Source organism: Lipotes vexillifer, unplaced genomic scaffold (assembly GCF_000442215.2).
Source record: "Lipotes vexillifer unplaced genomic scaffold, Lipotes_vexillifer_v1.1 scaffold200, whole genome shotgun sequence".
NCBI lineage: Eukaryota > Metazoa > Chordata > Mammalia > Artiodactyla > Lipotidae > Lipotes > Lipotes vexillifer.
In genome coordinates, this window is record NW_006790475.1 from 607,549 (window position 1) to 621,940 (window position 14,392).

A 14,392-nucleotide genomic window follows, 5' to 3' on the forward strand; every position below is an offset into this window, starting at 1 on the left:
TACCTGGTCCTTTAGAGAAAGTCTGCAACCCCTGATGTGCACCTTGCTATAAATTTTACAAATAAAAAAAAAGAACTCAAAATGCTCATTTAAATACCAGCCATATAATCTCTCATCCAGGGTAAAAACCTTTGACAATTCATCAGGAAGCAGACAAGAAGCAACACTAAGCACACGCCAAGTTTTATTCCCAGGAGCATAAATGAGAACATTTACAATAGCAAAGGCAGGAGGAAGTCACAAGGATGCAAAAACCACCAAGAAGAGCTCCACAAGCAGCTCCACGACAACATGCACAGTACCTCCAGCTCTCCTTTTCATAAACGCAGGGCTCAAAGTTTACAGAGAGAAAACAAACAGAACATAAAGTGTTATGGAACACCCACACATCACAGATTATGGAAAGCTGGGGACAGGGGGTGGCGGAGTAGCTGACCTTCTTGAGGTTCCAGGGCAATACCCTGAAGGAGACGAGCAGATTCCAGGAGATGCAACCAGGACTGGATAACTTTAACACATTCCTGACAGTTACAGCAAGGAGGTTTTTTACAACCACCCAGTGAGATTTCCACTCAAAGCACTGTCTCCAGGACCTACAGAAAGAAGAATGCCAAGGCAGAAAGGCTTGGGGCCCAGGGGCCACAGCAAAATAGAGGTAGGAGGCACCTCTTCTGTGCAGCTGCCCACAGGTGGGTCGGGGCCACAGCTGGAGGGGCGCTCCTGGAACAGCCCAGGGCCACCATCAGGGAGACCTGCATTCTACTGTTCAACAAGGTTCAACTGTGTTTTGAAGAAAGCTTATTCACTAATATACGCTTCTCAAAAAACAGACTGTAGTAAAAACTATGGGTATCTAAGTGTATTAGCAAGGATTCTCCACAGAAACAGAGCAGGGGTGTGTGGCGGAGGTGGGTGGAGTATGTGCATGTTGAAGGTGGTGAGGGAAAAAGATTGATTTATTTTAAGGAATTGGCTTCCTTAATTGTGGGGATTCAATGCTAAAATCTACAGGGCAAGCCAGCAGGCTGAAGACCCAGGGAACAGCTGATGTTACAGTTTGAGTCCAAAGGCAATCTGGAGGCAGGATTCCTTCTTGCTGGAGGGAGGTGAGTCTTCTCTCTATTCAGGCTCTTCGACTGATTGGATGAGGCCCACCCACATTACAAAGGGTAATCTGCTTTACTCAAAGTCCATGGATTTATTTATTTATTTAATAAATTTATTTGTTTGTTTATTTATTTATTTATTTTTGGCTGTGTTGGGTCTTCACTGCTGTGCGCAGGCTCTCTCCAGTTGCAGTGAGTGGGGGCTACTCTTCGTTGCGGTGTTCGGGCCTCTCATGGCTTCTCTTGTTGTGGAGCACGGGCTATAGGCACGTGGGCTCAGTAGCTGTGGCTCATGGCTCTAGAGCACAGGCTCAGTAGTTGTGGTGCACAGGCTTAGTTGCTCCATGGCATGTGGGATCTTCCCAGACCAGGGCCCGAACCTGTGTCCCCTGCATTGGCAGGCAGATTCTTAACCACTGCGCCACCAGGGAAGCCCCAACGTCCATGGATTTAAATGTGAGTCTCATCCAAAAATCACCCTCACAGAACTATATGGAATATTACTTGATCTAATAAATACCTGGGCACCACGGCTTAGCAAAGTTGATACATAAAATTAACCATTACACTAAAGGTCCCAATTAATCAAACATTAGCTAAAAAGAGATACAGTATATGTTTTTATATGACACTGAAATTCTTTTTCTATTTACAAAGAAGTACAAGTATAATTTTAAGAGATTTTAGGTGTGAAAACTTTCTAATGGAACACGAACACAGAAGTGGCCATTCAAATTTCCCTTGACTCCACTGTATTATAAAGATACAGTGCAATATTTATTATGTCTAGCTCATTTGATTAGGGATGTAGTGCTGGTAACATGGCAACTTCACAAACAATTCAAAGATTTTAGGAGCAGATTAGGGAAAAAAAGATGCCTATATTCATTTAACAGATAAATTTAATTCTCACATGAAAAATAAAGTGATCCATCAAGTCGATAATAGGATTTTTTCTTTTTTTGGCCATGCCGCATGGCTTATGGGATTTTAGTTCCCCAGCCAGGGATCGAACCCAGGGCCCCAGCAGTGAGAGTACCGAGTGCTAACCACTGGACTGCCAGGGAATTCCCAATAAATGGGATTTTAAAAGATGGAGAAATAAAATTAAGGAAGACCTCTCAGCAGGCATGAATAGTTAAAAAGCTGAAAGCATCCACCTGAGTGACACATAAAAGGGTACTCATCTTCAGTGTCCCATCCTCCACTGGGGAATTGGTACAGCCCTAATCAGCCTGAAGCCATGACAAGACAACTCACTAACTCATGACACAAATTCTGATTGGATCTCTCCTGTATATACAGTACTCTGCCAGGTACCAGGGTGAAATGACAGAGCCTGTCCTCACGGTTCAAGGTGGATACAGAGCTGTTACAGGCAGGGTGAGGGACATGAGAGTAAATGCAGGGGCCCTGGCTTCTCAACTCAGGGACCCTCCCTGGCAGCTTCTTGCATCACCCTGTTGTTTTCTTCATACTTGTTTTATTCCCACTGCCACTCTGTCCATTTTTTATTGGTTGTGCCAGTTGGTATATAAGCTCCAGGAAAGCAGGAGCTACGCCTGGCTCATTCACCACCACATCCTAGCACCAGAAACCACCCTCACCAACAGCCAGATGAGTCCATGAATCAATGAGCAAATGAATGAATGACCCACATGCTGCACAACTCACTCAGTCTCCCCTGAGGAGCGTGCATCCCTGGGACTGCAGTGTGGAAAAGGATCTGGAAGCTCCGATCCACAGAACTGCCCACAATGACCCATGGCCAAAGCAGCCTGGCTGCAGTCTGGGCTGTGCTTCCTACCCATCCACTGGTCTCTCCTCGACTCAATGGAGCTGGGTCCAGGAGGGGTCAATTTACTTATTTGAAAAAAGGATAAAATAAAGTCAAGCCAGAGACTGAGGGTTAGACTCTAAATGTTGTACCGTTACACATTTTTTGTACATTTCTTCTAAATTCTGGTGTACCTCACATCCTGGAAGGCTTTAATTTCTATTGAAAATAAAGTGTATATGTTTCATACATGCACTTATATGCCCATAAGTTACCTCTGGAAAGATACTTATAATAGTAATAATACCCCTGAGAAGGAAAAAAATAAATAAAAGGAGGTAACTGAAGAATAGGACTGGGAAGGAACTCACTCTTTGCTGAAAACTGTGTTAGCTTTTGAATGCTATAAGCTATGCATACAATATAAGTATTTTTAATAAGATAAAAATGTTTAAAAGTTCTAACAGTGAATTTAAAAATAAATGTGTGATATAAAAGATTTGAACTCATTTCAGCTGCAACTCCTTTAATCAAAAACAGGAGTTCCAGTCTCTCAGGCAGGCAAGTCCCTTCACAAGCTGATTTAACACCAGGAACATGGGACATCCTTTATCCTAGGTACCGGCACCTCCTATGTGCCAGGCACTGTGTTCAGTGAAGGGGACTCATGGGGACAGGACACTGACACTCCCGCCTGCACTTGAACAACCACCATGAGAATCACAAACCCTTAAATAGCACAAACTGGGAGCCAGGCACTGTTCTGCACATGTCATAATCAACTCATTAATCAACTCAATAACCCTATGAAGTAGGTGTTTCATCAATCCAGATATGTACCTTTTGCAAATTTCAGCATGTCAAATTGATATGCATCAGATTCATGGGCAGCACATTCTCTCCTGGTGATAAATACCACGTCTTACTACTGAGGCATCTTAGCCTTGCTGAAATGCATTTCTTGCCACCCAGATAGTGCTCAGAGCATATATCTCACCCAGAGCCTTAGGCTAGTAAGGAGAGCTCTCCCTCTGCTGGCCCCAGGGTCTGTGTGCCTCATCATCTCACAAGCCAACTGCAAGACCAGACACCAAAATGCTGACCAGATTTGTCTGAGGTTGGATAAAACTGTGGTGGAACTTTGGATGATTAAAAGTAATTCAGGTGCTCACTTTGGCAGCACATATACTAAAATGGTAACGATACAGGGAAGATTAGCACGGCCCCTGCATAAGGCTGACACACAAATTCATGAAGTGTTCTTATATATTTTGTGCCCTTCCCCACCATCCTGACACCCTCTGCTGATTAACACACACACACACACACACACACACACACAATTCAGACTCATTCAATAGAAAACCCTATGGAGCCAGCAGATTCTTGGTATCAGTCCCTTCATTGTATTTGTATATTTTCTTACCTCTGCAAGGAATTATTAACTATGAAGTCTATTAAATCTAGTGGTACTCCTATTCTCCTATTTATTAAAGAATAATAAAAACTTACATAATCTAAAAAAATGGAAATCAAGAATCCCCGGAAGAGAAAGAAACTTCTGATACTTCAAAGAGTGGCCAGCCTTTTGAGGGGGGGAAAAAAAACATCTCTCAGAAATGGACTATATATAAAATAGATAATAAGAACATACTGTAAAGCACAGGGAACTCTATTCAGTACTCTGTAATGACCTATATAGGAACAGAATCTAAAAAAGAGTGGATATATGTATAACTGACTCACTTTGCTGTACAGTAGAAACTAAGACAACATTGTAAATCAACTATACACCAATAAAAAAAAATTAATTAAAAAAAACTCAGAGGGCTTCCCTGGTGGCGCAGTGGTTGAGAATCTGCCTGCCAATGCAGACAACACAGGTTCGAGCCCTGGTCTGGGAAAATCCCACATGCCATGGAGCAACTGGGCCCATGAGCCACAATTACTGAGCCTGCGCGTCTGGAGCCTGTGCTCCGCAACAACAGAGGCCGCGATAGTGAGAGGCCTGCGCACCGCGATGAAGAGTGACCCCCACTTGCCACAACTAGAGAAAGCCCATGCACAGAAATGAAGACCCAACACAGCCATAAATAAATAAATAAATACATTGTGTATTATTAAAAAAAAAAAAAAAAAAAAAAAAACTCAGAAATGGAACCCTTGTGCACTGTCGGTGGGAGTGTAAATTGGTATAGCTATTATGCAAAACAGTATGGAGACTCCTCAAAAAAATTAAAAATAGAACTACTATATGATCCAGGATTCCCACTCCTGGGTAAATATCCGAAGAAAATGAAATCACTATCTCAAAAAGATATTTGCATCACCATAGTCACTGCAGCATTATTCACAAAAGCCAAGACACAGAAACAATCTAACTGTCCATCAACGGATGAATGGATAAAGAAAATGTGTATGTACACACACACAAACACACACACACAGGCACTCTCACACAATGGAATACTATTCAGCCATTAAAAGAAGAAGAAAATCCTGCCATTTAGAACACCATGGTTGACTAGGACATTACACTAAGTGAAATTAAGTCAGACAGGCTATATGATCCACTTACATGTAGAATCTAAAAAGGCTTCAACATAGAGAGTACACTGGTGGTTGCCAGGAGCTGCCCGGGTCGGAGACATCAGTCAAAGAGTACAAACTTCCAGTTATAAGAAAAATAAGTTATGGGGATGTAATGTACAACATGGTGACTACAGTTAACCGCAGAGTCCTGTATACTTGACAGCTGCTAAGAGAATAACTGTAAATGTTCTCACCACACATCAAAAAATGGTAATTATGTGAAGGGATGGACGTGTTAACTAACCTTATTGTGGTAATTTCATTTGCTATGTATATCAAATCATCACACTATACATCTTAAACTTAAACTTATGTTAATTACATCTCAATAACTATGGAAGGAAAACACATCTCTCAGAAACTGCTAACTTAGAGGCACCTTTACATTTAGAATTTAAATTCACATACTCCAGGTGAACCCTTGGATAAATCAGACTGACTTGATAACTCTGGTTAAAAATGGCTCTATGGGGCTTCCCTGGTGGCACAGTGGTTGAGAGTCCGCCTGCCGATTCAGGGGACACAGGTTCGTACCCCGGTCCGGGAAGATCCCACATGCCGCAGAGCGGCTGGGCCCGTGAACCACGGCCGCTGAGCCTGCGCGTCCAGAGCCTGTGCTCCGCAACGGGAGAGGTCACAACAGTGAGAGGCCCGCGTACCGCAAAAAAAAAAAAAAAAAAAAAAAAAAAAAAAAAGGCTCTATGTCCATTCCCCGATGTGCTATCAGTGTGGCATATAACAGAGCATACATGATTTCTAAGCCTTGGGTTTGTTTTCTCAAGGAGAGCCTAGTTAATCTGAATTTTCTAAACTGTCTACGTGAGTTTCACTCATCAGAAAGTTGACATAACTTCCACGTGTAAGACTGTGAAAATATAAGATTACAGACTCACTCTAACTGAATTATAAAATTCTGACAAACTTTTTTATATCAGTAAAAATCACACTGTTCCGTAGTGTATTACCTTAAAAGCAACGTTCAAATCTTTCATTTACTTACACTGGCCCCAATATTAAACTGATTTAATCGATAGCTAATCTGTGAACCCCTGTACAAATGCTAAGAGAAAATAACTAGATCATCAGTCACCAAGCACAGGTTAACGAATAAATGCACACATGCCTTTGCCTCTTATTGTTACTGCATGGCAGTATTCAAAACCACCTTTGCACCTCTTAATGAGCACATTCTTCTTGCTTATTAAACATGTAAAATGGGACCCTTATAATGTGGACTCCAGAGCTCTGCTAAAATGCTCTAACACCTACTTCCCATTTTTTTATCTGTGGTATAATAAAAATATATATTTGGTCTTTGCTCTAGTTTCCTGGCGCAGAGCTCCTAAAACCCTTGGAATTTACTGAGGATAGGAGTGTCTTTTGATACTCATAAGAAGCCCCTTTCCACTGTACCTGAGCTTATGCTAATGAGCTGACTCAGCATGGGGCCTTTAGACAGCTTCATGATGTGGGCTGGATACCAGAAGGACCAAACAGCGATTAGAGGGTGAGAACTATCAGCCCACCCCCTGACCTCCAGAGAGAGGGGGGCTGAGATTAAATTATAAAATCTCTTGAACAACAGAATTTGGGGAGATGCCAGGTCGGTGAACACACAGGTGTGCTGGGAGGGTGGAGGGCCCAGAGAAGGCATATGGAAGCTCTGAGCTCCTTCCCCCAAACCTTGCCTTCTCCATCTCTTCCATTTGGCTGTTCCCGAGCTGTATTCTTTAAAATAAACCAACGAAGTGTTTTCCTGCATTCTGTGAGTTGTTCTAGTGAATTATTGAGACTGCGAGGGTCATGGTAACCTCCGAATTTGTAGTCAGCCAGGCAGAAGTGGGAGTAGTCTGAGAATCCCATTTGAGGCTGGCATCTGAAGTGGAGGTAGTCTTGCGGGACGGAGCCCTTAATTTGTGGGGCCTGAGCTAACTCCAGTAGTTAAGTGTCAGAACTGGATTGAATTATTAGCTATCCAGTTGGTGCTGGAGAATTACAGAAGTGGTGTGGAACCACTATCCGAATTAGAGGCTACTTAATTTAGATAAAAGTCATAATTAACATGGATGGTTGAGATTAAACCAGAAAGGATGGTGGCAGAGAAATGTAAATATATAAGCAAGATGATAAACGTTACCGTCAAGGAATAAACATGGAAGAAAGATAGGGACTTCCCCGGCAGTCCAGTGGTTAGGGCTCTGCGCTTCCACTGCAGGGGGCGCGGGTTCAATCCCTGGTGGGGGAACTAAGATCCCACATGCCGCACAGCACGGCGCAGCCAAAAAAAAGGAAGAAAGACAGTAATTTTTGTCTTAAAGGAAAATGTCCAATTATGCCAAAACGTGAAAGAAGACGGTAAGAGATAAGTGAGCAGATAAGTAAACTGCAGAAGATTTGAGGGAAAGGGAACTTTATCTGCCTAAGTTAAACAAAACCTGCAAAAATGTGTCAGAATTGACAAAGTTGAGCAATAAACAAAAGTGTGAGCCCTTTACTACCAGGCTGGGCTTTCTCTCTGGCACTATGGCACAGCCATCCTCTCTTGAGCCCAGGTCAGCTTCCTCTGAAAGCTGTTTGATGCCACCTTCCCAGGATCAGACGCTAAACTCTGAACTATAAAACTGTCAAGGTATTTTTACACCAGATGTATCTGGCACTTCCTAAATGACCAGAATAACAAACAGTGGCTCCCACATCATGGAGTTCATGATGTTAACACCCACATGCAGCAAGAAGGCTGGACATAAAAATGAGCAGAGATGGGATGCTCCGTATTTCTTCATGAGCTCACAGCTATCATTAGAGCTTCCCTGTGCTTCAGGGCCACAATATGGGAGAGCCAGCAGATCAAAAAGAGAAAATTAGCATTCCCTTGATTAACTTCATACAGGCAGGATGTTATTTAAACAAACACACTGCAATTCCCAGGACAGTGGGAGGCTCTAGACATGCTTCCATGCCTCGCTGCCTTTGCTATGTTCTAACCCCCAGGATGGACAAGAACCAAATCCTCACACCACAGCCAAGAAGCCCACCCTGCAGAAGATTTTACTCCTGTCCATTCTGATAACGTTGCTAAGTCTAATCAATCAACTGGAGCCTCAAGTTTTATCATCTGCTCCCTTCTAAAGCTAAAGGCCAGAAATTGGGTCTTCAACAAACAAAAGCAATAGCACCAACCCTGTAGGGAACAGACTCCAGCAGAAGCTGATATCACTGCTTCCAACAGACATCAGGCAGGCTCCCAGGAGTGGGTTCAGTTTTCCATAAAGGACTCAAGATTCAAAGCACTAAGAATTAACTATGAAGGACAGAATATATTTATGAGGGAAATCTAACTGTGGTCATTTGTTGTTGTTTTGTTTTGTTTTGTTTTTTGCGGTACGCGGGCCTCTCACTGTTGTGGCCTCTCCCGTGGCGGAGCACAGGCTCCGGACGCGCAAGCCCAGCGGCCATGGCTCATGAGCCAGCCGCTCCGCGGCACGTGGGATCTTCCCAGACTGGGGCACAAACCCATGTCCCCTGCATCAGAAGGCGGACTCTCAACCACTGTGCCACCAGGGAAGCCCTGCTTTTCTTTAATGTTCTATTTTCTAAGGAGCACACGAGGAAGCTGTTTTCCTCTTTCTGCCTCTGAAACTCGCAATGTAATAGACTGTAGCTACAAACACACAACGTACTCTTTGGCAAGCAAGCATCATCAGCAGGACTTGGAAACACATTAGAAAGGCAGATTCCCAAGCCCTATCCCAACTCCAAGTAACAGAGAGCTCTAAGGGTGGGCCAAGCATGGGTGTCTGACCAAGCCTACAGGAGATCCTGATGAACTACAGAGTTTGAGAACCCTTAGGCTTTTGACCTGTAGTGTGTAAGCGTGTCCCCCGGGAGTGTGTCCAGCGCAGCAGCAGGCGCCCCCTCCTGGATTCAGACGCAGCTGGCGCTCCAAGGAGTGCACTTCCCTCCAGGCTGGCCCACCCCACCTCCGCTGTTCCCCGTTACCCGGCACGCTGCTGCTCTTTGCAGTCCTCCACCTGGAGGCCTGTGCTCACTTCTCCCTGGGGACCCCACACGCCACCGCCCTTGAGCCCAGGCCAGGGCCCCCTGACAGACCACAGGGAACACTCCACCTCGGAACTCCTCCAGCCTTGGCTGTGAGTAACATCATGGGGTCTTCATCATCCTGTTATACACCTTGCTTATACAGATGCCTTTTATGCCCAAATAATCATGAATTATTTGGGGAGAAAGGCCACATTCAATGTTTTACACCCTCCACAGAAAAACTATGAAACTAGCAGGAAAGTTGTATTCTTTAAAAAAAAAATCAAAAACTCATCTCATGGAACACATAACTAAAGAGTACTGACTAGACAAAGGAAAAAAAAAAACCCAAAACAATTAATGCACTTAAGTACAATATGAAGTCAGAAAAAGCCAAAAGTAAGCTCCATAAAACTACAAAAAGTTGGTCCTGATGTCAATAAATTACATTTGTAATGTAATAGAAGCAGCAGTGAAACTTTTTCAAGAGACCTGGCTAAGCAAAATAATGGCTAGTGTATTTCTACTATCTGCATAGACTGAGAAGGTTTATAATAAATGAAACAGCTCATGATACTTAAGTTCTTCACATAAAGGCCAGCCCTAGACAAAAATAAAAACATAAGCTTAGCATATATTTTAGTAGCCTCCTAACTTTCCTTTCTTTATATCCTATTCCCTCCTCTACTTTCCTCAAAATAATAAATACAAACAACCCTAAAGAGGGTTGAAAGAAATGTTCACTTAAAAAAATGTATATGACTATAATCTAGCCTGTCTTTTGTAGGGCAGGCCCCCAAAAGGAAACACAAAAGCTTACTACGTAGGAGGAAGCATTCTTTCCTCATCAGTAGGACCAAAAAGTTCTAAATGTGACTGCAAAAGAAAACAAAGTTTATCTCAATGGAAACGCAAATTATTAGAAGCCGCGATTTCCCAGAAATTAAGCATGCAGAAATCCAGCTTGATAACAGTAAGAACTCATCCTAGAATGGGTGGGTGCAGAAGAAAGTGATCGATCCCTGCGGAAAACAGAACAAAGAAAACTGTGTGTTTGAGGAACTTCTACTCTAATCTGTATTTTCCTCACAATCAGCTACAATACAACCACATATAATGTACACAGTCTTAAAAATGAAATTTGTCATGTATAAGCCTGAGAAAAAAAGTATTTTCTAATAATATAAAGCACATATCATGCCACATTAAAAATAAACTTTTACTGAATGTCAAAAAAACTATTCAGTTGGGACCTACATAAAGAACAATTACACTGTGCTTTCTAACCACATGATTTTTAAAAGAACAAAGAACAAAAAATATTCATCAAATGTAATGAATAAGAAATACACTTTGAATTTTTCCATGTAATTAGCTTTTCTCAGAGTATCTTTTAGAACTAATGTTTCACAAAAAACATTTTGGGGAATGAGTGTTAATGCATTAACAAATACTGGAGAGCTGAGACGAAGAGGCACAAAAACTTTAAAAATATACAGAATGGAAAACCATAATTCAAAAAGATACATGCACTCCAATGTTCACTGCAGCACTATTTACAATAGCCAGATCATGGAAGCAACCTAAATGCCCATCGACAGACGAATGGATAAAGAAGACGTGGTACATATACACAATGGAATATTACTCAGCCATAAAAAGGAACGAAATTGGGTCATTTGTTGAGACATGGATGGATCTAGAGACTGTCATACAGAGTGAAGTCAGAAAGAGAAAAACAAATATCGTATATTAACACATATGTGTGGAATCTAGAAAAATGGTACAGGTGAACCAGTCTGCAGGGCAGAAATAGAGACCCAGATGTAGAGAACAAACTTATGGATACCAAGGGGGGAAAGTGGCAGGGGCGTGGTGGTGGTGGGATGAATTGGGAGATTGCGATTGACATGTATACACTGATGTGTATAAAATAGATAACTAATAAGCACCTGCTGTATAAAAAAATAAATTAAATTAAATTAAAATATTCAAAAAATATATATATACAGAATGAACTACTAAAACATTACGGAGTGAAAGAAGCACAAAACAGCACAGAGGACTACATTATCCTATTTACATGTAAGTCTAGAAGAGGCAAAACTAATCCACGGTAGAGAAAGATCAGACCAGTAGTTGCCTCTGAGCAGAGAGGGTAGGGGTGAGCCGGGAAGGGGCACGAGAGAACCTTCGAAGCAAGCGTAACGTTGAGGGGTCTAAGTTACACCAATTACATCTGTCCAAACTTATGGAAGAGTAAACTTAGAACATGTATTTTATTATGCATATGTTTTACCTTAAAGACAAAAAGTTACACTGAACTCGACCCTGTTAATAACGTGCATGAAGTGCTCAAGAGCACCAGGTAAGGCACACCAATGGACAGAGGAGGGACTGGTAGGGCCTGGGGGATGGGCGTGCAGCTGCTCACTGTGTAGACCTGTAGGCTTTTCAGGTTTGGGGTGGGTCCATGCATTCATTTCTTTTTAAAGCCTAAACAGTGATTCTGAGTCACAGCCAAAGTCGAGAACAACTGAGTGACAGAATTTCATTGCGTTTTCATAACTACAGGCCTGACAAGAGTGTTCACTGATATTTCCCTGCATAGACAAGAAGATAAAATAGAAGGGGAGCCAAGTCCAGGCCACAGGCCGAAGGCTTCCAAAAAGTGTTTTATACACTCCCACTCAAGAGTCATACAGGAAAAATTTCAGGAATACTGATTATTTCCACTCGACCTTATAATAACCACAATTTATAGTTAGCCAAAGCAATATGTATTTCAAAACTTAATGAAGAAACATTAAGTGGAGTTCCTATAAGCTACAAATGAGACATCAGAGGAAGGACACCACAGCAAGGTGGTTCTGCCGTGAAAAGGCCTTCAATTTGCATAGAACAATGAAGTCCAGGAAGCTCCTAATATTAACTATCATTTAGACATCTCCAAAGTGAAAACAAAACTTCATTTACACTCAAGCACACTTCTGTTCCTATAGCACATTCCAAAATGTCTATAAAATGCAATTTATAAAGGTCTTCACACAATGAAAAATACTAGTTAAAGGTCCTTACCTTTTCTAGAAGGAAGCTCTCCATTCTGTGTTAACTCTGCTCCAGTATATACAATTTCTCCATCTTTAACCATTTCATTCCACAGACCACAGAGCCCATCTCGTGTGAATGCAAGCTGGCAATGATAAATAAAATAAACTTACAGAGTAATCACACTCACAATGCAATTCTTCAAGAATAATATGAAAAAAAAATCTCATTCGTTCAACATTTAATGAAAATTTTCCCAAGAAATACAGTTAAGTGAAAAAGGTACTGTGCATAATAGCTTATATACTATGCTACGTTTTGCCTAAGATACAAGAAAAAAGACACATGTGGGCAGGTGCTCTGGAAAGATAAACCAGACACAAATAACATGATCACTTATCGGGAGATGGGAAGGGGAACGTGGGTAAAAAGCAGCAGAGGTGAATGAAGGCAAGATTTTGAGTATACCTTACATTTACTTCTAAAACATATAAATGATTTTCATTTTCAAAAAGTACAATTAAATCATAAAAAGCAAAGCCTATAACTGGTAACAAGCAAATTAACCTGTTTATCAAAAAGAAAAGTACACTTGACCCTTGAACAACTCAGGGGTTAATCCAAATATAACTTATTATAGTCAGCCCTCCATATGCACGGTTCCTCCACATCCACAGACTCAACCCACCACAGACCGTGTAGTACTTCAGTATTTACTACTGAAAAATATCCAAGTACGAGTAGACCCACGTAGTTCAAACCTGCGTTGTTCAGGATCAACTGTATTTCAAGACCCTTTTCAATTATACATCTTTAGCTGGATATACTTCAAGGGGAAAAAAATCCTTAAACTTTACTAATTGGTCTTATTCACAACTATAATACTGACATTAAAATTTTTCAACTATTTCATGTATATATATTGTAGAATAAAGCAATGTTAATATAATAAAATGTATGTTTATGATAAAGTATGTTAATGTTACTAGAAACTAAGATTTTAAGTATAAAAGATAAAATCAAGGAAGTTTTTAAGAACAAGTTGAATTGGAAATCTCAGCATGAATTTATATTTGAATATATCTGCTTGCACTGTCCTTGGAAAGGACCTAAAATCAATGGCACTCTGAGAGCAGTGAGTATACCCAGCACCCAGATACTGGTTTCCAAGTACCACTTCCCACTAAATGAAACCGGGGCTCTAGGAAAAAAAGGCTGAGTCAACGACCGGGGCAGAAAGGTGAGCCTGGAATATCTTAAGTTTGCACCAAAAAAGCTGCTCAGAGCCTGATGAGGACTCCCTCACTGGCCAAATTTAGAATAATTTTGAACATCAAAATACATAACGGGGCTTCCCTGGTGGCGCAGTGGTTGAGAGTCCACCTGCCAATGCAGGGGACACAGGTTCGTGCCCCGGTCCGGGAGGATCCCACATGCCGCGAAGTGGCTGGGCCCATGAGCCATGGCCGCTGAGCCTGCGCGTCCAGAGCCTGTGCTCCACAACGGGAGAGGCCACAACAGTGAGAGGCCCGCGTACGGCAAAAAAAAAAACACGAGTCCATAGTGATATTCAAAGACAAAACAAAAACGCCCACAAAAATGCTCTTGGTTGTCAGTATTTAGAAGTCAGAAAAGGTTTCCCAGAGAAAGCAATCACTGAAGGGGGTGGGCATGGTGAGCACCCAAAGAAGGCATCCATTCTGAAAACAGCAGGTACAACAGAAACCCTCTTCTCAGACAGACAAGACACTTTACACTAAAACAGACACATCTGTTTGCCCATCTTTTTTTTTTTTTTTTTTTTTTTTTTTTTTTTTTTTTTTTTTTT

The 14,392-nt window shown here is 41.7% G+C and overlaps 1 protein-coding gene across 1 annotated transcript in view; it reads right to left on the reverse strand.

Annotated features, from left to right (window-relative positions):
- HERC2 (HECT and RLD domain containing E3 ubiquitin protein ligase 2) overlaps window positions 1-14,392 on the reverse strand; it is a 231,524-nt gene that overhangs the window by 206,556 nt on the left and 10,576 nt on the right. The window contains 1 exon segment of the mRNA XM_007463762.1: window positions 12,595-12,709. Within this exon segment, the coding sequence (XP_007463824.1) occupies window positions 12,595-12,709 (115 nt within the window).